Source organism: Panthera pardus, unplaced genomic scaffold, assembly GCF_024362965.1.
Source record: "Panthera pardus isolate Hobbes unplaced genomic scaffold, ASM2436296v1 HiC_scaffold_27, whole genome shotgun sequence".
Classification (NCBI taxonomy): Eukaryota; Metazoa; Chordata; class Mammalia; order Carnivora; family Felidae; genus Panthera; species Panthera pardus.
Window position 1 is genome coordinate 63,152,772 of NW_026526843.1, and position 25,472 is coordinate 63,178,243.

General features: G+C 36.1%; 2 protein-coding genes across 9 annotated transcripts in view; both read left to right on the forward strand.

Annotated features, from left to right (window-relative positions):
- MAGT1 (magnesium transporter 1) overlaps nucleotides 1-11,242 on the forward strand; it is a 57,118-nt gene extending 45,876 nt beyond the window's left edge. Inside the window, exons 8-10 of the mRNA XM_019436170.2 lie at nucleotides 2,214-2,288; nucleotides 5,743-5,833; nucleotides 9,207-11,242. Coding sequence (XP_019291715.1) covers nucleotides 2,214-2,288; nucleotides 5,743-5,833; nucleotides 9,207-9,222 — 182 coding nt within the window. The 3' untranslated portion in view covers nucleotides 9,223-11,242. The remainder of the gene's footprint in view (nucleotides 1-2,213; nucleotides 2,289-5,742; nucleotides 5,834-9,206) is intronic.
- A 13,601-nt stretch (nucleotides 11,243-24,843) lies between these two features.
- ATRX (ATRX chromatin remodeler) overlaps nucleotides 24,844-25,472 on the forward strand; it is a 308,093-nt gene continuing 307,464 nt past the window's right edge. For all 8 annotated transcript variants that reach the window (XM_019436157.2, XM_019436156.2, XM_053891478.1 and 5 more), the window contains exon 1: nucleotides 24,844-25,091. Coding sequence is in view for 1 of the 8 variants with exons in the window: in XM_019436160.2 (XP_019291705.1) it covers nucleotides 25,072-25,091 (20 nt within the window). In the remaining 7 variants the exon portion in view is untranslated. The remainder of the gene's footprint in view (nucleotides 25,092-25,472) is intronic.

The window sequence follows — 25,472 nt, forward strand, 5'->3', positions numbered from 1 at the left end:
AACTCCCAACATCTAGAAGCACCTGCCATATAATAGGCAGTGTCAGTAAAAGTTTGTCAATAAATGATATGAATCAATAAATGAAATGAAACAATACATATGGAAGTACATCACAGCTCTTGATAACTGAGAACAGTACACAAAGACCTTGGTGGTATATTGCAAGATGGAAAGCTTATTTAAAGAAAATACATATAGACCATGATACAAAACAAACCATTCCGAAAGCAAAAGTCTCAGCCATTAATCAAGAGTGCCTTCTAACTAAAGCCTACAGAAATGATCAGTCTTTTCATGTATCTGGGTATAAAGAACCTTAGAAAAAATAATCATTGGCAGAATACTACTTGTCTAAGCAACTAAAAGCATGATGAATGGGCATAATGCCTAAAAAAAGGCTATTGAGAGAGAGTGCAAGACCATAGTGAAGGGATTAATAGACAAACTATAGAGCCAGTGATAAATTCAGGCTTTACCTGAACACCTATTTTTCCCTTTCTTCTTAATCATACCCACATGTGGTAGCCTACAATGTGTATGTGTGTATGTGTAATTAATTTGGGAATTTTTTTAAGTTTATTTACTTTGAGGAAAGAGAGAAAGAGCACTAGAGGGGGAAGGGCAGAGAGAAAAAGAATCCCAAGCCGGCTTTGAGCAATCAGCGCAGAGCCCGACATGGGGTTCAAACTCACAAAGCTGTGAGATCATAACCTGAGATGAAATCAAGAGTGGACTGCTTAACTGACAGAGCCACACAGGCATCCCTGATATGGGCTTTAAGAAAAAGTTTTTTGATGTTTAATTTATTTTTGAGAGACACAGACAGATTGCCGAGTGGGGAAGGGACAGAGAGAGGGAGATACAGAATCCGAAGCAGGCATCAGCCTCTGAGCTGTCAGCACAGAGCCTGACACAGGGCTCAAACCCATGAACTGTGAGATCATGACCTTGGTGATTTGGGCATTTTTAACTGCTGTTTGTATTTACCAAACTGCAGGGTAAATTTCTCTTTTCTATTAGAACACATTATATTTGCTTTAAAATTCAATTTTGCTTATTTTAGCAGTTAACCATCCCATGTGTAACCTATTTTCATGAGTAGGTATATTTTGTATTTATGTAGCTTCTATATTAAGCTGAATAAAATTGAGGTGATGACATACAGGATTTTCTTTTTTTTTTATTAGAATATGTCAAGCTGAGTTTAGTAGTAATTTGTACTTTAGAAGTTAATTGTTGAAATTCTGGAGAATTTTTTTTTTTTTTTTTTTTTTTGCCCTTCTCTTTTTTTTTTATTTTTTTATTTTTTAATATATGAAATTTACTGTCAAATTGGTTTCCATACAACACCCAGTGCTCATCCCAAAAGGTGCCCTCCTCAATACCCATCACCCACCCTGCCCTCCCTCCCACCCCCCATCAACCCTCAGTTTGTTCTCAGTTTTTAACAGTCTCTAATGCTTTGGCTTTCTCCCACTCTAACCTCTTTTTTTTTTTTTTTTTTTTTTTTTTCTGGAGAATTTTTGAAAAGTTATTTTTCAAATAAAAATTAGCTGCTATTCTCTCCAAATGGTGTACATTTCAAGTGTTTTCAATTTGGGAGGGTGGTTGAATAATCATAAAGGCTGTTTATGTTTTAAAATGTATACAAGGTTGTGGGTGCCTGGGTGGCTCAGGTGGTTGAATGTCAACTCTTGATTTCGGCTCAGGTCATGATCTCTTGGTTCATGAGATCAAGCCCTGCATTGGGCTCTGCACTGGCAGCATGGAGCCTGCTTGGGATTCTCTCTCTCTGTCCCTCCTTTGCTCAAGTTCTTTCTCTCTCTTTCAAAATAAATAAACATTAAAATAAATAAATAAATAAAACATATATAAGGATGGAGCAATAGTTGCCAGAATGTCCAGAAAGGTTATATCAAAGTACCATGTCAGGAAAACTCATATTTCATTTGTGAGTTATTGTGGGATATTTGTTGAAAATATTAGTTTTTATTTGTACAAATGAAGTAATTTTCCAACCTTAATATTTTTATTATATCTTCACAGTAAATAATTGCCATTCTGTATTGATACAAGATTATGTATTTTAGTTTTTGGTAATTGAAATTTGAAGGTTTGTATGTTCATTGTAATTTTCTTCATGAAATAATAAGAATATTAAAGTAGTATGTCTTTGTGTCTGTATGAATTTCTCCTTAAACAATTTTTCTAAGATGGTGGGGTTACCTTAGGGATGGTGCTCTTATGTGAAGCTGCTACCTCTGACATGGATATTGGAAAGCGAAAGAGTAAGTTATATCATATGCCAAAGTGTAACAATTATACCTTTATTTTTTATTTAATTTTTATTTTGTGTTATTAAAATATAGTTGGCATATAATGTTACATAACAGTTCTGCTTTTAATATAGAAAAAAGAATGTCCTCTTAATCACTTCCTCTCTTAGATATAAGTGTGTTGTTTTACTTCTTAATTATTTTAAAAGTAACATACACTTAATGTTGAAAATGTGAAGGGAAATCAGAGTGTGAAACATTTGGGGGGAGAATTACCCATTATTCCATAATTGAGAAGCTAAATATTTTAATGTTTTAATATAGTGTCTTTCATTTGTAAAAACATATTTAAAACTCTGTATAAAATTTTAAATCTTGTACCTCCCTTTTTAACTGGACTTAAACAATTCACTAATAAATATTTTCCTATACATAATTTTAAATTTGTACTCTATGCGGTAGTTTACTTAACCATTCTGATTTTGTTAAACATTTAGATTTTCTTCTAACTTCCATTATAATAATATTTCCTTAATGACTATCATAGCATATTAAGCTTTATTCTCATTTCATATTAATTTCCTTTTTTTAAAATTTTTTTTCAATGTTTATTTATTTTTGAGAGACAGAGAGAGACAGAGTGTGAGTAGGGGCGGGGCAGAGAGAGAGGGAGACACAGAATTCAAAGCAGGCTCCAGGCTCTGAGCTGTCAGCACAGAGCCCGATGCGGGGGCTCGAATCCACGAACCACGATATCATGACCTGGGCCGAAGTCAGACGCCCAACCGACTGAGCCACCCAGGCGCCCCTCATATTAATTTCTTAAGGTAGATTCCTACAGGGGCGCCTGGGTGGCTCAGTCGGTTAAGCGTTCGACTTCGACTCAGGTCATGATCTCGCAGTTTGTGAGTTCTAGCCCCGCATCGGGCTCTGTGCTGACAGCTCAGAGCCTGGAGCCTGCTTTGGATTCTGTCTCCCTCTCTCTCTGCCCCACCCCTGCTCACGCTCTGTCTCTCTCTGTCTCAAAAATAAATAAACATTAAAAAAGAAGGTAGATTCCTACAAGTTGAATGACTGTATGGTCCTGTGTATTTTTTAATTCTCTCGATGTTTTAAACTGATGATGCCAAACTCTTTCCCCAGATGTTCTGATAGTTTAGATTCCTACTAGTGGCATTTAAAAATGCTTGTTTCCAAAAAAAAAAAAAAAAAAAAAAAGAATGCTTGTTTCACAGTAACTTTGTCAGCATTAGCTAAACTAAGCTCATTAAAAATCTGTGTGTGTGGTTGTGTGTGTGTGTGTGTGTGTGTGTGTGTGTGTGTGTGTGTGTTTGCTAATCAGATGAGGGGGAAACTTTATATTATTTTGTACTTCTTTGGTTATTAGTAAAGTTGAATATTTTTCTAAATGTTTATTAGCTGTTTGTGTTTTCCCTTCTGTAAAAAGCCTTTTTGACTTTTGCTATTTAATCTATTAGAGTCTTAGAACTCTTTCTATTGGTTTGGGTGAACTTTTTATATATTAAAATATTCACACATGGGTACTTGTTGCAAAGAAATGCTAGCAATGTAGTTTTATTTTACTTACATAAAATAACTTTAAATCAGAGTTTTACTTTTATGACTACAGAGTTAAATGTTATCAAATTAAACTCACTAAATAAAGTCTACTTTTTATTCTAGAAAAAAGATGATGACATTGGATTTCAGATTTAGAAGATTCTTATTTTTCTGAATTGAAATGAATCTTCACATATTGCAAAAGCAGAACAAATGTATCAATTTTTTATCTAGTCAGTATACATCCTTTCATTGCCTGACTTAAAAACTTGCCTTTCTCAGTATCCATTATTGGGAATAGGCCCTCTGGGTACTACACTGGTGGCATGAATTTAAATTATAAAGTATTTTGGTGACATATATTAAAATAATCACAATTTGATCTACTTCTAAGGTTCTAACCTAATAAAATAATACAAATAGTAACCATAAGCACTTATTTAACATTTGTTTTATACCAGAACTGTCTTAGACACTTTTAGATATGTTACATGAAAAAAGTAGAATACAAACATACACAGACTGATTTTATATATAGATTGATATAGATACAGATATACATGTATGTGTGTGTTTAATTGGATAAAAAAAACTTCTACAATGATCATGTGTTAATACTCAGAAAAAATATATTTAACATTTAAAAAAATTTTTTTAATGTTTATTTATTTTTGAGAGACAGAGACAGAGTGCAAGTGAGGGAGGGGCAGAGAGAGAGGGAGACACAGAATCCGAAGCAGGCTCCAGGCTCTGAGCTGTCAGCACAGAGCCTGACATGGGGCTTGAACTCACAGACTGCAAGATCATGACCTGAGCTGAAGTCGGATGCTTAACTGACTGAGCCACCCAGGTGCCCCTTTAACATTTACATTTTAGTCCCTAATCATATTATGTGATAACTTAAAAAAGGAAAAAAAAACTGTTCCCTAAGTATAAGATAACTAAAAGCTGTTTTTTGTGTTGGCCAATAAGTATGTTTCCCTAGAACTTCTGCTGTAGCACACATGCTTTCCCACATCCCCACCTCTGTGCTTTTTAGCCAGTGTTTTTCGCAGGACTCAAAGAGCCTCAAGTTATGGGAATCATACTTGAGCATTGTGGGGTCAGCATCCAGATTTAAGGTCGTTAACGGCTATGCCAAATCAGAGCATATGAAATGAATGTAGAGAGCTATGAATTTAGAGCTAGGATTCAGTATTTTCCCCCTCATTATTCAAATGAGGCATCCATATTGAATGAGTACCTTATTTAGGCAGTGTAGTTACCTATAAATAAATAAAGTACTTTCAAGTGAGGGTGTCACAATGATGTTATCAGATGTCTTTAAATCAATATTTATCAATACAATAAGGCCACTTTTAAGGGTTTAAAAGGAATTTAGTGAGTGATTTCCTTGTCAGTAGAACTTTCTAACACTAATTTCTTGACTGTGATAATTTTAAAGGAATATATTATATACAATTAAATTGCACAAATGTATAAGTGGAACTACTCTATTATATTGTAATGGTTCAAATTAAATGGGAAGGCAGAATCCTGAAGATAAAGAATAGGTATGGAGGCGCCTGGGTGACTCACTCGGTTGGGTGTCCAACTCTTGATTTCGACTAAGGTCATGATCTCACGGACCGTGAGTTCAAGCCCCACATCGGGCTCTGTGCTGACAGCACAGAGCCTGCTTGGGATTCTATCTCTCCCTCTCTCTCTGCCCCTTTCCCCCCGCAAAAGTAAATAAATAAACTTTAGAAAAAATTTTAAAGAAAGAATAGGTATGAAAATTTTTGGAAAACCGCAATTTACCAGTAAATTATATCCCTTCCTTTTCACTCTTGTAGACTAAAATTTGTGCCCCAGTTTTTTATTTTGCTTAACCTGCTCATTTTGCTCTCCTTTTGTTTTTCTCCAGTAATGTGTGTGGCTGGTATTGTACTTGTTGTATTATTCTTCAGTTGGATGCTGTCTATTTTCAGATCTAAATATCATGGATATCCATATAGGTATGATTATTTTATATTTACATAGTGATTACCTATACTTAACAATGATTAGAGTTAATGTTGCTTTATAATATTTGTTTTTCTTTACCTCCAAACTAGTCTAACTTCTAAAGCAGAGATAGGCATTAACTTAGATATGTTGCATATAAAAATTAACTTAAGAAAATTATGATATAATGGACAATAGTATGTGATTTCTCTTCTCAGGAATATCTTTGAGGGTTGTTCTGACATCACCTAATTTAATCTAAAAATCTAAAAACACTTAATGATTAGACTATTTTATGCCTTGTCCACATACTCTACTTACTCTTGAGGAGCAAATTATTATTTTATTTATTATTTATTATTTATTTTTTTTTTTTATTTTGAGAGAGAGAGGGAGCAGAGGAGGGGCAGAGAGAGAGGGAGAGAGAGAATCCGAATCAGGCCCCATGCTGTCAGCAAAGAGCCCAGCATGGGGCTTGATGCCACGAAATGCAAAATCATGATCTGAGCCAAAATCAAGAGTTGGACGCTCAACCAAGCCACCTAGCCACCCTCGAGCAAATTATCTTTTAATGTTATTTTAAAACTTCTCACCTCTACTTTTCAAGGCTCTTTAGATGGCATAAACAGAACATTTCATTAGAATCCAGTTTATTTTTTTATTATTTTGATTTTTTAAGGTTTTTATTTATTTTGAGAAAGAAAGAGCACATGAGCAGAGACAAGGGGCAGAAAGAGAAGGAGAGAGAGAATCCAAAACAGGCTCTGTGCTAACAGCATGGGGGCTCAACCCCATGAACAGTGAAATCATGACCTGAGCCAAAATCAAGAGCCGGATGCTTGGGGCACCTGGGTGGCTCAGTCGGCTAAGTATCCGACTTCAGCTCTCATGATTTGTGAGTTCAAGCCCTGCATCAGGCTCTGTGCTGACAGCTCAGAGACTGGAGCCTGCTTCACATTCTGTGTCTCCCTCTGTCTCTGCCCCTCCCCTGCTCATGCTCTGTCTCTCTCTCCTTCAAAAACAAATAAACGTTAAAAAAAAAAAAAGTCGGACACTTAACCAACTGAGCCATCGAGGTACCCTAGAATCCAGTTTATGGAGAGTATAAGAAAGAGTGTTTGAGGAACTGTCAGCATGGGGCCTGCCTGGCTCTCTCTTCCCTTCTGCTTACACTCTCTCTCTCTCAAAATAAATAAACTATAAAACAACAACAAAAAAAGAAAGAGTGTTTAAGAAGATCTAATTGGCTTGAAATGTTCATAGAGATCTCTAAGGCTCAGGGAAGAAATTACTGTCCTGGTTGTAAATTCTCGATTTTATTCTGTTAGTAGCCATGAGATGTGTACCTACATAATGGGGAATGTTGTGAGTTAGTTTTATAATCTGAGTACCAGTTGCCATAATTCCTGTTCTTTTAATACAACATTGTCCTGTTGTATAAAGGACTATGAACACTAAAAATAAAGTATATCAAGTGATATTTTTGAGAGACAAATTCATTTTTCATATTACTTTTAACACATGTTTGCAGTAGGTAATTTTGAACAGCTCCTTGGTTGATTGATTATATTGTGACAGTCCTAGATTCTTTTGATCAATGAACAACATAAATCAATCTTTTTTTGAATTTTTTCTTGCAAACATACTTAATTTTATTTCTTTTTTTATTTTTCAGATTTTTATTTAAATTTTAGTTATCATATAGTGTAATACTGGTGTCAGGAGTAGAATTTAGTGATTCATCACTTACGTATAACACCCAGTGCTCATCACAAGTGCCCTCTTCAATACCCATCACCCATTTAGCCCGTCCCCCGACTACCTCCCTTCCATCAGCCCTCAGTTTGTTCTCTAGACGTAGGAGTCTCATGGTTTGCTTCCCTCTCTTTTTTCCCCCTTCCCCTATGTTCATCTGTTTTGTTTCTTAAATTCCACATATAAGTGAAATTATATGGTATTTGTCTTTCTGTGACTGACTTATTTTGCTTAGCAAAATACACTAGCTCCATCCATGTGGTTGCAAGTAGTAAGATTTAATTCTTTTTGATGGTGAGTAAAATTCCAGTTAGTTAACATACAGTGTAATATTAGTTTCAGGTGTACAATTTAGTAATTCAGCACTTCCATATAATACTTGGTGCTCATTATAAGAAGTATACGCCTTAATCCCCATCACCTATATAACCCATTCTCCCCCCACCTCCATTCTGGTAACCATCAGTTCCCTGTAGTTAAGAGTCTCTTTCTTGGTTTGATTCCCTCTTTCTCCCTCCCCTTTGCTCATTTGTTTTCTTTCTATTTTAATATTTACTTATTTTGAGAGAGAGAGAGAGAGAGTACACACAGGGGAGGGACACAGAGAGAGGAAGAGAGAGAATCCCAAGCAGGCTCCGTACTGTCAGCATGGAGCCCAATGTGGGGCTCAGTCTCAACAACCGTGAGACCATGACCTGAGCCAAGATGAAAAGTCAGGCACTTAACTGACTGAACCATCCAGGCACCCCATTGTTTGTTTTATTTCTTGAATTCCACATATGAGTAAAATCATATGGTATTTGTCTTTCTCTGACTGACTTATTTCACTTAGCATAATACTGTCTAGCTCCATCCATGTCTTTGCAGGTGACAAGATTTTGTTCTTTTTTATGGCTGCTGAGTAATATTCCATTGTGTGTATATATATATATATATACACACCACATCTTCTTACCCATTCATCAGTTGATGGATATTTATGCTGGCAAACTTAATTTTAAGAACAAAACCTACCCGAACTTTGATTTTTGATTTATAATCTTCTACCTTTATAATTTTATTCTTCTGTGTATATATATTTTAAAATAATTTCTCCTCTATAGAATACTGAATGGAGTACAAGGGCAATCTCGCTGGGATTTCTATTGCTTTATTTCATCACCATGGTTGATTCAGTTATTAATCAGTATTTCTCTTCATGACATATTTTAACTTAAGTTTATGTCTATTTCCTTCTCGCCTAAGACCATCTCAGTATCTCGGTGTTTCTCACTTTTGGTATTAATACTCAAAGTTTATTATGCATACACCCAAATGCTCTTTTGTCTGTTAAAATCAAGATAACAGTATTTGTTAGAATTAAAGCCTATTGTGGGGTGCCTGGGTGGCTCAGTCAGTTAAGATCCCACTCTTGATTTTGGCTCAGGTCATGATCTCACTGTCATGAGATTGAGCCCCACATCAGGCTCCACATTGGGCATGGAGCCTGCTTAGGATTCTCTCTCTCCCTCTTCCTCCATTCTTTCCCCGCTTGCGTGTGCACACACTCTCTGTTTCTCAAAAAAAAAAAAAAAAAAAAGCCCTTTTTTTTTTCAAAGACTAACATATTGTTTAATGTTTTTATTTCAGCTTTCTGATGAGTTAAAAAGGACCCCAGAGATATGTAGACACTGGAGTAATGGAAATTGGAAAATGAAAAATGGGTGTGTGTTGTAAAGAATGAAATTTGTGTATTTTGTATTACCTCTTTTTTTTTTCAATTGATTTAAATAGTTAATCATTTAACCAAAGAAGATTTGTAGTGCCTTAACAAGCAATTTCTTGTCAAAACCATGAAGTATTTTGGATACAATTCTCCTCCTAACCTTCCCTTCCTGATGAACTTTATGTAACATTTAATTTAGTAAAATTAAGTACATTATAAAAATTTTATAACTACTACATTTTAATTAGAACAAGGTTCAAAACTGCTTTAGTAAGCTTTTGGCTATCTGATTTTATATTATCTTACCGAAAATTAGGGGAAAAAAAGAATTGACCAGGTGTTCCTACATATGCCTATTACAGATAAATGTATCAGGAATCCAGTTTTAGCTTTTCTATCTTTGCATGGATGTGTATACTTTGCACATCTTTCCTTTTGGGCGGGGAAATATGTGCTATGCAAGCTTATGAAAATAGAACAATATTGTTTAGAGTACATATCTAACCTGTAGAAAAGACTAGCCAGTCCTCCCCCTCCTTCATGTTTTCTGCTGAAATACAGTGCTAGTTATGCTTTGTAGTAGCTATAGATATTAAAAAGTCTAAATACAGGATTATGATTTCTGCATGAATGTGTTGTTAACTATTTTTATTTGGAAAGATTTCAGGTTTATTCTGTCTCCTTAATTTCTTTTATTTACGGTGGGTTCCACTCTAATAAAAATGTAGCTTAGTGCTAAAATCAGTGTTACTTAAAAATTGTCTGAAATGTTTCTGCAAATTAAAGATTGTTGCTTATTTCATTTGTACCTTAGAGAAAAAAATAGGTTCATCTGGTTAAGTCAATTTCTGTATTACAGTTACAACATATTTCATTAACCCTTGTATTTAGGAGAAGGACTCCCTTAGACTGGAAGAAGCACATCCTGACATAATTGAGTTGTTGCCTGTGAATGGAAAGTAAATTGTTTCTTGACAGTTCTGTTTTTGCTATTATTTTAGCCTTCATTCCCACACCTCAAGTAGAGAAACAGTAAATATTTGAAGAGTTTTTGAGTTTTGTCTTTTTTTCTGTCAGTGGAAATAACCATAAATGCTAACCAAATTTATGTGAAGAATGAAAGAATGAAAGTTATCGTTAGGTCTAGCCATAACCTTTCCTATAGCTATGAAGAATATCCTGAAATTCCACTATTATGGAAATATGATAATTACGATTGTGAAAAAATTTTAAAGCAATCTTAGAAGTATTACATTAAAATAATACTTTGCCTACTATTTACTATCTAATAACTCCCATGTGGTCTAAAAGTCTTATATAAAGAGATTTGCAGAAGAGACGGATATAATTGCCTAAGAAGAAACATTTTATGAGGGTTTTTGTTTGAAGATTTGGTGGGTGGGGACATACAGTTGACCATTTCCCCTTTAGTGGATTCACTTTTTGGTAATTACTTCCCTGTAAATTGTGTGATTTTGGATTCCTTATCTGCTATTCTTGTAATTGTCTCAGGCCAAATAAATTTATGCTGTGATTCTTACGAGACTTGTATAAAGATGCCCTGATTTGTACAAACTGACCAGGGTAATACTACTGCCATGTAATCTGTATAGCTCCAGATAATGTGCCATGAGCATTGAAAGAATGGCACTTTTTTTTATTTGTTTTGTCTCCCTTATAGCACATTTTTCTTGTGCAGGGAGAAAAGTTACATTCTAGCTAAAATCTGTAGAAAGCAGGTTTACTAAACTTAGAATAGAGTTAATTTTATGGAAACTTTGAAATTTGCTTTCATCTGAAGTGCCTTAAAGTAGACTCTTAATTTACTTTTCTAGTAATGTTTTAAATATTATTTGTTATGCATTTTAAAAATACTATTCAAAATGACATTGTAGTAGCACAGATAACCAAATGTCTGGCTATTTGCTTTTTGACCATATCAATAAACTTTTACAATCTACTCTGAGTTTTTTGATTAACATGTAAAGAGGGGTGAATTTAAAACACTAAATTAGAATTGTAATATTAGATTATTTCATTTTGAGATTATAATTGAATTTCTTATTGTCCTAATGACAGTGAATTTGATAAGCCAATTTCCTTAGGTATTTCTATTTTTTATTTTTTTTTACATTTATTTATTTTTGAGAGGCAGAGAGAGACAGAGCACAAGGTGGGGGAGGGGCAGAGAGAGAAAGAGACACAGAATCTGAAGTAAGGATCTGAGCTGTCAGCACAAAGCCCGACGTGGGGCTCGAACTCACAAACTGCGAGATCATGACCTGAGCGAAAGTCGGACGCTTAACCGACTGAGCCACCCAGGTGCCCCCCCTTAGGTATTTCTAAACTGAGATACATTCTTCTGGGATTTCATATGTTATCTTTCATTAATGTTGTCACCTATTAGATTCAAAACAGCCAAGATTAATAGATGAATGGCTGTCATAAATGGTTGATCTAGTTTTGTCCCTATGAACATTGTGACTAGGCAAATTACGTTTTTGTACTGAATAATTGATTTGAAAGTTACCCAGACAGATTATCAAGTTATATGAGACTGGGCAACAGTACATTTGCAAACATGGAATGGGAACATTGGACAGGAAGTAGAGAGATCTGGCTTTTAAACAGCTTTTGGTCCTTCCTTACTCTCTGTCTAGCTATGTGACCATAGGCAAGTCACTTGAAATAGGTTCTCTCAGGACCTGTTTCTTTATTCTAATGTGAGTGCATTGGACTAAATCACCTCAATGTACCTTCCAGCACCACTGTTTTAGGTGCAAAATATTAAAGATACATGTATTTAAAATTTGAATACATATAATTTGTGATATTCAGGTTTGGTATCGAATTAAATCAATTGAAATGTAGGATGTTTTGTAGTCAGAGTTCTGAAGAAGCTCTGAAATGCTGTGGAGGCCATTATAGGTGCAAGTTATTTCATATGCATTGAAATATTTTTTAGAAAAAAATCTAGAAAGGATTTACTTGAAACCAGTAAGTTAATATCAGATCTTGATTTAAAGAGGTTCTTCCCAAATATGAGCAAAGATGAAATCAACAACTGTAATAGTATGCTAATATTATAGAAAGTCAAAGCCAAAGGGACCATTTAATCAGCCCCTTTATTCTGACTGTTAAAGAAAATCTAACTTAGAGAGGTGATGCAGTTCACTGAAGGTTATTCTAAGGAAATGCCTACAGAGTTTCCAATTTTGTTGCAAATTTCCTATGGATTAGGTTTCAGTGGGAGATGCGAGTTACTCCCTGGAGACATAGAAACCATAGTCTATGATTGTTTCCTGACATCTAGACCCTGGATGAAGGGTCCTGATGGGAGAGGCATTTCCCTGGAATGGTTGATGTAGGCTTCAGAAGAAGGGAGGAGTTTCAATAGACTCCCTTTAATCTGTGAAAGTAGAATTTAGGGTCACCTGGCTGGCTCAGTCAGTAAAGCATGTGACTCTTGACCTCAGGGTCATGAGTTCAAGCCCCATGTTGGGCCTAGAGCTTACTTTAAAAAAATAAAAAATAAAATATTTTTTTACCACAACTCAAAACTAAAATACTAATCTCACAACTAAAATACTAATGCCTTGGCTCCAACCCCATACTGGCATATCCTCACTGACACCACTTTGTATTTCACCATTGTCCTGAAAATATGAGTACAGCTGGATAGAATATGACTCATGGTTAAAATGTTGAAGCATGGTCTTCAGGCTCTTTTGGGCAACAATTTAAGGACATTCAGATAAACCCTGCCTTCACAATCAGTGGTGATTAGTATATTCCAATGAGTGCTTTGTAAACAATGACTTCCAGCTGGAAAAAAAACTCATTAAGATGTGTTGGCATCACCCAAAATCCAGACTCAGAAATGATCCATTTGGTTTGAACCTTCCAGTTTATGATGCTTCGCCATGGCTCTGTGGCCAGCAGTTGTAGCTAGAGAACTTCAGGTCTAAAGTTCTTTTTGTGATCTTCAAATAAAATTAATGAAATGTTTTCTCCCCCTCAAACACAGTTCAAACATAATTTCTCGGAAGTTTTCCTGACCTCCCACTTTTGGATCTATACCCCTCCTCTCTTACTTAGTACATGCCATCTCTGTTAGTCTATCTCTAATTGCTGGGTTTCTCCCCTAAACAGTAAGTTCCTTGAGAACAGGAGTATTGTCTTACTCATCTTTGTATGCTCATTTTCTAAAATGCCTGCATAGTACATGCTCAGTAAAGTTTCACTGATTGAATAAAGAAAAAAAGGTCCTTGCTCTTGAGTTGCTTGCAGTCTTGTGGTGGAAATAAACATGTAAACAAATGCAATCCCTATGTGTTAGTGGGAGAATATATGTTATATCATGGGTACAGATAAAGGCTTAATCACTTTCTTGGGGTTCGGGTGGGAGGCAAAGAGAAAAGTTTCTGTGACAGAAATTGAAATTTTAAAGGTGAATAATTCACAAGATAGATTTTTTTTTAATTTTTTTTTTAACATTTATTTTTGAGACAGAGAGAGAGCATGAACGGGGGAGGGTCAGAGAGAGGGAGACACAGAATCTGAAACAGGCTCCAGGCTCTGAGCTGTCCGCACAGAGCTGGACGCGGGGCTCGAACTCACGGACGGCAAGATCATGACCTGAGCCGAAGTTGGCCACTTAACCGACTGAGCCACCCAGGCGCCCCACACAAGATAGATTTTTAAGGTACTGAAATGCCAAAATATTCTCTCTTTTTGGTCCCTGCCCCCACCTAAATGCCAAAATATTCTTGTAGGTATAGTATCATTTCAGTACTTAAACTCTGAAGTCAGAGGGGCACCTGGGTGGCTCAGTAGGTTAAGCGTCCGACATCAACTCAGGTCATGATCTTGCAGTTGGTGGGTTTGATCCATGAGTTGGACTGTCTCCCTCTCTCTCCCTGCCCCTCTCCCGCTCGTGCTGTCTCTCCCTCAAAAATAAATAGACATTAAAAAATAAAAGTAAAAGAGGCCTTAAAAATACATGAAGTCAGATTCATTTACATCCTGAGTCATACCCAGAGTTACATGGTACTTGGAAACTTCTAAAATAACAAAATGCACTACTTTAAAAATATTCCTACCATTCTTATCCCTTTTCTGGTTTTAAAATTCTTTCAACGTATCTCATTTCAATTACCAGTTTCCAAGTTATTAGTAACTCTGAACATCTTTTATTTATTAGTCATTTATATTTCCCTTACAACCAATTTGGACCTCCATCCAATTCCCATAGAATCTTATTACAACTGAGGTGAAGAAACTAGAGAAACAGAAAGAGAAGATAGTAGAGAAATTTGAAGAGAAAAGGAAAAAAGAGGGAGGGAGGTTTCTAGGCCCAACCCCTGAAAACCCAACTTCTTCTCTTCCTCTGTGGTTAGATCTCTTCTTTCCTTTCCCTTTTCTCCCTCAAAGGTCAGATTCATTCTCACAAGGCTGACCTCTCCTCACCTCTTTTTTTTTTTTTTAAGTTTATTTATTTTGAGAAAGAGAGAGCAAGCAGGGCTGGGGCAGAGAGAGAGTATCCTAAGTAGGCTCCACACTGTCAACACAGAACCCAACGCAGGGCTCATACTCACAAACCATGAGATCATGACCTGAGTTGAAACCAAGAGTTGGACACTTAAACAAATGAGCCACCCAAGTGCCCTTCTCCCCACCTCTTTTAATGGAGATTTTCCTTCTTAATCATTCTATTTCCAAGACTCAAGTTGGAAGTACAAAGAATCCTTAATCTTTGTTCCTGGCCTGTTTTCAGGGGTAACATCTGAGGACAACTTGTAGACTATTGTGACAATTTTATCTCATATTTTTATAAAATACCAACGTTTTGGTAATATAAAAATATAAATACTAAAATATCAGTATTACCATTTTGCTGTAGTAGCATACATAATACATTATAGTCCCAAAAGCTCAGCAGAAGGAAGGTATCGGATAGAATCCCTTCATAGTGACTAGCTAGCTAGTTCTGTCAAATGTTAATTAAGATTAAGATAGTATTAGGAATATGGGGCACCTGGGTGGCTCAGTCGGTTAAGTGTCTGACTTCGGCTCAGGTCATGATCTCACACTCCATGAGTTCAAGACCCGCGTCGGGCTCTGTGCTGACAGCTCAGAGCCTGGAGCCTGCTTCAGATTCTGTGTCTCCCTCTCTCTCTGCCCCTCCCCCGCTCATGCTCTGTCTCTCTGTCTCAAAAATGAATAAAAACATTAAAAAAATTTTTTTAAAGATAGTATTAGGAATAAATGTAATAAAAGATAGGCAAAACATATACTGAAAACCACAAAACATTGACAGAAATTAACACCTAAATAAAGGATATGCCCTATTCATACATTTCAAAATTCAGTGTTATAATGCTCTCAATTTTCACATCAATTCCAGTAAAAATTGTGGCAGATTTTTTAGTGTGTGAAGATTGAAATGCTGATTTTAAATTTTATATGCAAATGTGAAGGGCCAAAAATAACCAAGACAGAAGATGGCAAAGTAAACAGTTTAAAGGGCCCATCCCTCTTTAGAAACAATGAAAAAAATGAGCAAAACTGTCAGTATCACTGTTGTCAGAACTCTGGAAATAGTCAAGGTTTAAAGCAACCAAGTGAGGGGCTCCTGGGTGGCTCAGTCATTTGAGTGTCCGACTTCAGCTCAGGTCATGATCTTACAGTTCGTGGGTTTGAGCCCCTCATCAGGCCCTGTGCTGACAGCTCAGAGCCTGGAGCCTGCTTCGGATTCTGTGTCTCCCTCTTTCTCTGCCCCTCCCTCACTCACACTGTCACTTTCTCCTTCAAAGATAAACATTTAAAAAATTAAATAAATAAACATTAAAAAATGTAAAAAAAAAAAAAAGCAACCAAGTGAATGCTGAATCAAGAAAAGTCAACTTAAGCATAGTAGGAGAGCTTTGTGCTATTTTAGCCTTGCCTGATTTCCCCACTCTGGTGTGTCAGAGTCTTGAATTCACCCTGTGTTCCCAGTGTAGGTAGCTGGTCCCAGAGAGAGCAGAACAGATTTTGTTCCCAAAATATTGTGTTTGTCTATTTTGACCTGTTTGTGTGTTCCTGGAAGGAATGACACAAGGGGCTTGCCTCAATTTTGCCTAACTCAGAAGTCTTTCAGGGCAGAAAAGCAGTTATGAACAGGGTGTTCCTTGAAAATATTGAAAGACAAATGAAGAAGCCAATGCTGCCTGAGGAAAAACATGGCAGTTGTGACAAACAACTGCACCAAAAGTCTGGGAGGAAAATCTGAGAAGACACTTTGAGAAATAAAAATTTTATATACCAAAAACAGAATGCATACTCAGAAAAGACTTAGGAATTCTCTGAGCTTTCACCCTTGGCTGATCTTTATGCTCATTGTGAGCAGGAATTGAAAGCTAAGGCAGAGTTGTAAGCACACTGGCTAAGTGTTGAAGGACTGCACCAACACAAATCCAATCTGCAAAGATCAAGAGAGTTCTTTTCTTTTTTCTTTTCTTTTCTTTTCTTTTGCCTCCATATGTTTAAGGAAATCAACTCACAAATCATTAAATGACCACTAAGCTAGTGAAACAGACTTCAGGATCCACACATGACAAAGAATTCAGTCTTTATAAAAACAGTTTAAAAGCATGCTCCAGTGGCAACAATCAGCACACACTACTTATACAAAAGTAGTTTAGAAACCTCACTAAGCAAGAACTACAACCTACAATGAACAACAACAAACCCTGGGAGAGGAAAAGAACCTGGTTTCCAGAGATACCACATTACTATATTCAAAATGTCCATTTTTCAGTAAAAAAATGAGACATTAAAAAATAAGAAAGTATGGCCCATTCACATGGAAAAAAAGAAATTGGCAGAAATTATGCTTCAGGAAGCCTAGATATTATACTTACTAGAAAAAAGACTTTAAACCAGGTATTTAAAATATGTTTAAAGAGCTAAAGGAAACCATGTTCGAAGAACTCAAGAAAATCAGGTGAGCAATGTCTCACCATAGAATATCAATAAAGAGATGGATCATAACAACAAAATGGTAATTATGTGAGGTGAAGGATGTGTTAACTAGCCTTATTATGGTAAACGTTTCACAACGTGTATCAAATCATGTATATCTTACTTGTATACAACATTATATGTCAATTACATCTCAATAAAGCTGGAAAAATAAAAGATATTAGTCTTGGTGGAAAAAATAAAGAAATAGATATCACAAAAAGAACCAAATGGAAATTCTTGAGTGGAAAGATACAGTAATGAAAAAAATTTACTACTTCAAAAACACATTTAAGCAAGCAGAAGAAAGAAATAGTAATCAGGAAGATAAGTCAATTATAATCATCCAGTTGCAGAAGCAGAAAGAAAAATAGAAGAAGACAATTAACATAACGAGAGTTCTGGCAGAAGAAAAAAGAGAGAAAAGGCAGAAAGAATATATGAACACATAATGGCTGAAAATGTCCCAAATTTGATGGAAGACATGAATCTACACATCTAAGAAGCTCACCAAACTCCAAGTAAAATAAACTCAAAAAGATCCATACCAAGACAGGCAGACAGATAGAGAAACTTGAAAGTGCCAAGAGAAAAATGATTTGTCAATAAGATTAACAGCCAATTTTTCATTAGAAACAAAGGAGGTCAAAAAGCAGTGGGATGACATTTAAAGTACTGAAAAAATATATTAACCATGAATTCTAGAATTGGCAAAACAATTCTTCAGATATGAGGGAAAAATTAAGACATTCCCAGATAAAACAAAAGCTGAGAGAACTTGCTTCTAGTAGATCAAAAGATCTTCAGGTCAGGGTGCCTGGCTGGCTCAGGTTCGACTTTGGCTCAAGTCATGATCTCACTGTTCGTGAGTTCGAGCCCCGTGTTGTGCTCTGTGCCCACAGAGCCTGGAGTCTGCTTTGGATTCTGTGTCTCCCTCTTTCTCTCTGCCCCTCTTCTTTCGCACTCTCTCTCTCTCTCTCTCTCAAAAATAAATAAACATTAGAAGATCTTTGGGTCAAAATTAAAGTACACTAGACAGTAACTCAAAACCATATGAGGAAATTAAGATCACTAGTAAATGTAACTACACAGGTAAATGTAAAAGCCAGTATTACTGCATTTTTGGTTAATGATTCCTCTTTATTTTCCCATATGATTAAAGAGAATATGCATAAATCAATAATTATAAATTTATGTTAATGAGAACACAATGCATAAAGATATTAGTTGATGATAACAACATAAAAGGGGAAGGATGGAGCTGTATAGAATCATTGTTTTAGGGGGGCCTGGGTGGCTCAGTTGGTTAAGCATCCGACTCGGTTTTGGCTCAGGTCATGATCTCACAGTTTGTGAGATTGAGCCCCACATTGGGGTCAGTGCTGACAGCACAGAGCCTGCTTGGGATTCTCTCTCTCTCTCTCTCTCTCTCTCTCTCTCTCTCTCCCTCCCTCCCTCCCTCTCTCTCCCTCCTTCTCTCTCTCTCTCCCTCTTGAAATAAATGATCTTTAAAAAATTGTTACAAGTGACAAAAAGGACCTTATTTATTGATAAAGTGTCAATCCCTGAAGAGAATATAATAATTATAAACATATACTGATAGAATTGAAGGAAGAAACAGACAGTTCTACAATAATAGTTGGAAATTTCAGTACTCCACTTTTAATAATTGATAAAACAAGAAAGAAGATCATTAAGGAAATAGAGGGCTTGAACAACACTATAAACCAACTGGAGTGATGGACTTACAGAGAACACTCCACTAAACAATATCTCCTCTGACTACAATGAGAAAAAACTAGAATTCAGTAACAGAAGGAAATTTGGAAAATTCATAAGTATGAGGAAATTAAACAGCATACTCTTAAACAATCAACGGGTCAAAGAAGAAATCACAAGGGTATTTAGAAAATAATTTGAGATGAATGAAAACAAAAATAGAAAATACAGAAACATGGGAATTAGTGAAAGTATTGCTCAGAGGGAAAATTATATCTGTAAATGTCTAAATTAAAAAGAAGAAATATCTTAAATTAATAATCTAATTTTATAACTTAAGTAACTAGAAAATAAGAAATAGGTATATATAGGTATAGAATAATCTAGATATAGAAAATATATAGAAGAATAAATTATAACAAAATCTATCAGAATACTAAAGATTAGATTAGAATGAAGACACACAAAATAGAGAATAGAAAAACAATAGAGAAAATTAACAAATTCAAATGTTTTTTTTAAAAGATCAACATAATTGACAAAGGTTTATACTGAGAAAATAAGAGAGAAGAGTTAAATTGCTAAAATTAGAAATGAAACAGTATATTACTACTAATATCAGATCAAAAAAAGGATTAAAATGGATATTATGAATAATTGTATGCCATATAATTACATAATCTAAATGAAATGGACAAATTTCTGAAAAAATTTGACACACTACCAAAGAAGCCTCAAAAAGAAATAGAAAATTTGAACACACCTATAAAAAGTAAGATTGAGTCAGTAATCCAAAACCTTCCAAAAAATGCTCCAGACCACATGGTTTCACTGGTGAATTCTACAAACATTTAATAAAGAATTATCACCCATCCCTGTCAAAATTTTCCAAAAATTAGAAGAGGAGGAAACACTTCCTAACTCATTCTATGAGGCCACCATCACTGTGATAACACAGAGAAAGATACCACAAAAAAAGAAAACTACAGATAAGTACAATACTCTTTATAAATATAGATGCAAAGCTCCTTAACAAAATACTATCAAATCAAATGCAGCAGCATATTAAAAGGATTATACACTATGACCAAATGGGATTTATCCCAGAAATGCAATGGTGATACAAAACTAAATCAATGTAATATACCATATTAATAGAATGAAGGAAAATGCAGAAAAAGCGTTTGACAAAATTCAATACCCATATGATAAAAACACGCTGAAAACTAGTTACAGAAGGGAACTTTCTCAATTTGATAAAGGGCATTTATGAAAAACACACTACTAAGGTTTTAAGGTAGAAAGCTCAGAAAGCTTAACCACAGGATTGGAATTGAGGGAGAGTACTTTTTTTATTAAAATTTTTTAAATGTTTATTTATTTTGAGAGAGAGAGATAGAGTGTGAGTGGGGAGGGGGGAATCAGCAGGCGGAGAGAGAGGGAGAGAGAGAAATCCAAGCAGGCTCCAGGCTGTCAACAATGAGCCTGATGCAGGGCTTGAACTCACGGACCATGAGATCATGACTTGAGCTAAAGTCAAGAGTCGCATGCTTAACCGACTCACTGGTGCCCCAGAGAAAGCACTTTTTTAAAACAATACTGAGCTAAGGTTTATGTTGGCATAATTGTTACTTGAATTCATATTTGCTGGCAGAAAATTGATAGTTCTGTTGTTGCTTACAACAATTAAAATTATTTAACTTTCTCACATCAACTTTATAGTATATTGTCATTGTAGGAAATTTGGAGAAAATGGAAAAATAGAAAACAGGAAAAAAATCACTCAGACATATCACCTGAAGATAGCTAGTCTTCATACCTTTGGATGTATCATCCAACATTTTTTTGCCCTAATAGCACCTTTTCTTTAAAATGAGATTTTAGGGGCACCTGGGTGGTTCCCTTGGTTGAATGGTCCAACTCTTGATTTCAGCTCAGGACATGATCTCACATTTTGTGAGATGGAACCCGGAGTCAGGCTCCATGCTGACAGTGAGAAGCCTGCTTGGGATTTTCTCTCTTCCCCTCTCTCTGCCCCTCCCCCACTTACTCTTGCACACTTTCTCACTCTCTCAGAATAAAAAAATAAACATTTTAAAAAATGAGATTTAAAAAATATTCAATGTAAATGCTAAATTTCTTTAACTCAAGGTAATACTTTTTAAAAATTTATTTTTGAGAGCGAGAGAAAGCTCAAGTGGGGGAGGGGCAGAGAGAGAGAGATAGAGAGAGAATCCCAAGCAGGCTCCACACTGTCAGTGTGGAGTCTGATGTGGGGCTCGAACTCACAAACTGTGAGATCATGACCTGTGCTGAAGTTGACTTAACCTGCTGAGCCACCCAGGCACCCCAGTACTTTACTGATGTGTTGCATTCACATTGTGAGTGGTCACTGACTTTGCCCATTTTTTAATGAAGTTATTTGTTGTTGTTGTTGAGTCATAGAAGTTCCTTACATATTCTGGATATTAACCCCTTATCAAATATAATTTGTAAATATTTTCTCTTACCCCATAGGTTGCCTTTTCACTCTGTTTATAGTCTTCTTTGATGTGCAGAAATTTTCAAGTTTGATATGGTCTCATTTGTCTATTTTACTTTTGTTGCTTATGCTTTTGGTGTCACATTCAAGAAACTATTGCCAAATCCAATGTCCTAAAGTGTTTCTCCCCTATGTTTTCTTGTAGGAATTGTATAGGTTTAGGTCTTGAATCCATTTTAGGTAATTTTTGTATATGCTGTGAGTTAAAAGTCCAACTTCACTGTTTTGAAAGTGGATTTCCAATTTTCCCAGCACCAGTTTTTGGAGAGACCATCCTTTCTCCATTGTGTAGTCTTGGCAACCTTGTTGAAAATCATTTGACCTTATGTGAAAGCGTTTATTTCTGGGCCCTTTTGTCCTGTTATATTGGAATCTATCTATCTATCATCTATTTATCTATCTTTTATGCCAGTACCACACTATCTTGAATACTGCTGGTTTGTAGTATGTTTTCAAATCATGAAATGTGTGTTCTGCAACTTTGCTTCTCTTTTTCAAGATTGTGTTGGTTATTCAGGGTCCCTTGAGCTTTCTTGTGACTTTTTGGATTTTTTTGTCTAATTCTTCAAAGAATGACATTGGGATTTTGACAGAGAATTTAAAGAATCTGTAGGTCCCTTTGGCTAGTAGAAACATTTTAAAAACATTAAGTTTTCCAGAAATACATGGGAATGAGATATCTTTCCATTCATTTGTATTTTCTCTGATTTCTGTTAGCAATGTGTCATAGATTTCAGTGTACAAGTCTTTCATCTACTTGGTTAAGTTTATTTCTAAGTATTTTATCCTTTTTGATGCCATAGTAAATGTGATTGCTTTATTACTTTACTTTTTAGATTGATTATTTTTAGTGCGTAGAAACACAACTGATTTTTGACATTTTTTTATTTTAAGGAGCTATTTGGTATTCTGTTGCATGGATGACATAATTCATTTAACTAGTTCCCCATTGAGGACTATCAATGTCATTTTCAAAGTTTTGATGTTACAAACAACGCTGCAGTGAATAGTTTTGTGGATATCTCATTTTTCCCATGTAGAGTATATCTGTTGGTCAAATTCCAGAAGTTAAATTTCTGGATTAAAGGATATATGTATTTAAAAATTTAATTGATATTGCCAAAGCATTTTGATTTTGACATAAAATAGAATTTGTGATGGTGTTTATTAAAAATTATTAGAGTCTCTATTTTCTTATCCAACTTGCTCTCTTAAAGGTAATATACCTTGTCTTTCAAGAAAATTCACAAATTACACATTTATGGTTGAGTTCAAGGAAGGGTTTTTTTTTTTTTAAGATTTTATTTTTAAGTAATCTTTACACTCAATGTGGGGCTCAATTCCACAACCCTGAGATCAAGAGTTGCAGGCTCTACTGACTGAGCCAGCCAGGTACCACACCAAGGAAAGGTTCTATGTTGATTTCTGTGGCAATTTGATGAAAAATGTGATATTTGAATGAGTGAATTTATTCTAAAATATGGTAGAAGGAAACTCATTGAAAATCAGCTATTGACAGTGATACAAAACAGTGATACAACTATAATATATCAGTGAAACTTTGTTAGTCATCCTTTAATAATAGAGGAATGCTCTTTATTATGATTCATGAATACAGTGAGTTATATATTTAAAAATTTCTGTTATAATTTTGTTATTAAGATGCTTCTCTGTTTGTGGAATATGTCATGTTAAAATGCTTAGTGTTAAGAAGTCTTATCACCAAGAACTAGGTTAAAAGTTGTGTGGGGCACCTGGGTGGCTCAGTTGGTTGAGTGACGGACTTCAGCTCAGGTTATGATCTTAGTGTTTGTGAGTTTGAGTCCTGTGTCTGGCTCGTGCTGACAGCTCAGAGCCCAAAGCCTGCTTCGGATTCTGTGTCTCCCTCCCTCACTGCTCCTCCCTCACTCACGCTGTGTCTCTCAAAAATAAATATTTTTTAAAAATTGTGTGCTGTCTTGTATCTCCTTTCAAATTAACTGCATTTATCCAGGAGGAAAATATAACTTCTGTAAATTGTATGTTTAAGTGATGTTTATCATTACGGAAGACAAGAAGAAAATTAGTAGACCAGATATGGAAGGCTGGTTTCTACAGTTGGCAATAGTCCTTGAATATTTAAAAGATGACTTGAAATATATATAAACTTCTCTCTTTTTTCTTTTAAGTAATCTCTACACCCAACATTGGGCTTGAACTCATGACCCCCGAGATCAAGAGGTGCATACTCTTCTGACTGAGCCAGCCAGGTTCACCCAAACTTTTCTTAGTTAAAAATTTGCTGTGCTTATCAAGTTATCAAAGCGTTCCATTTAAAACAGGCTCACTATTTCCAATTGCGGAAGAAAGCAGCAACTCTTTCACCCAAATACAAAAGGAGCACTTGCAAATTTCAAGAAAAGCAAATAAAATGAAATAAAACATGTATGTCAGAATAAATTTGGAAATCAAATTAGAAACTATTCAATTTCAGAGAACTGATATGTGACTTGCAGAGATTACCAGTGGACAATTAAATTACAGAACATGAAGTCTGGAAAGGGTTTTAGCGATTACCCAGCCAAACCTCTGTGATGAGGAGGAAATAGACCTTGATTGGTTGGTGAGTTAAACATCACATCAGACTCGGAGAATGGTCGGTGTGTGTGTGTGTCTGTCTGTATGGCAGTTTACAGTTTATTCAATATCGAACGAATTGTATGCAGATCTCAAGTTCGTCTTGTGTATATAGTTGTAAGTATGCTGGCAGGCTTATTAATATATAAAAAACATGTAGGAAAGTAAAGAACTTGAACATAACCTGGAATATGGGAAAGAAAATATATAGGATGGTCATATAGTTTAGAGGTTAAGAGTGTGGTGTCTGGTCTGAATTTTGGCTCCACTAGTGTGAGACTGTGTTTTGGTTTCCTCATCTGGAGAATGTAGTTAACAAGCGTCTGTCTGCCTCAAAAAGAATAAGGATTGCATGAGATAACTCGAATAAAGGATTAGTATAGTGCTGGTATATAGTAAACTCTCAATAAATGTAAGTTGTTATTGTTTTGTCAATATATGAAAGAAAAGAGGATGGATCAAAAAGCATTTTCAGAATAAAGTCAAAATACGTCACTAGCGCTTTCAGGTCATTAGGACTGAATTGGAACCCCTATGAGAAGGTGGAGTGGATCAAATGACGTAGACCGCCTTAGCAACAGGCCCCCAAAGAAGGTGAATTTCCGTGGCCAATAAGATTTTGAGCTGCGGAGGGAGTAGCCAATGGGAGACGGAAAGAGGAAGAGGGAGGACGCGCCAATTCTTCTGCCTGAGCCTCGGCCCAACAAAATGGCGGCGGCGGCGGCGTCGCTTTGTTTCCGCGGCTCCTGCGGCGGGGGCAGTGGTACCGGCCTCTGAGCTGTGGGGAGGATCCAGCACCAGCTATAGTGACGACTAAGAGTCCATTACATTTCTGTCGTAACCCGGCGCCGGAGAGCGCAAAGCGGCGCCCTACGGTCGTTGAAGCTACAAGGCGTTGAAGCGAAAACATGACTGCTGAGTCCATGAGGTAAAATACAACCCCGTCTCACGGGTCCTAGCGGTCTGGGCCTATGCGCCTTCTGAGCAGGGTGTTTGGGAATGCTTTAGCTTGGTGTGTTAGGCCTTTATGTCGCTTAGCAGAAAGAGACCTTGTTTTCTCTTTAGATGAGGAGGTTTTCGGAGTTTCGGCAGTAGCTTCTAACCGGAATGGGGGTGGGGGTGGGGGTGAGGGTGGGGGTGGGGATGGGGGGGCGCGGCCTGGCGTGTTGAGCGCTTCCTTCAACCACCCCTAACCGGTGAAGCTTAGTTGGCTCGTCTGGTTTGTTTTTTGGTGCCTGTGGAATTGAGACCCCCCTAAGTCGGAGGCGGTTTTGGTATCCCGGTCGATCTTCCTAATCTTTGGGCCTGG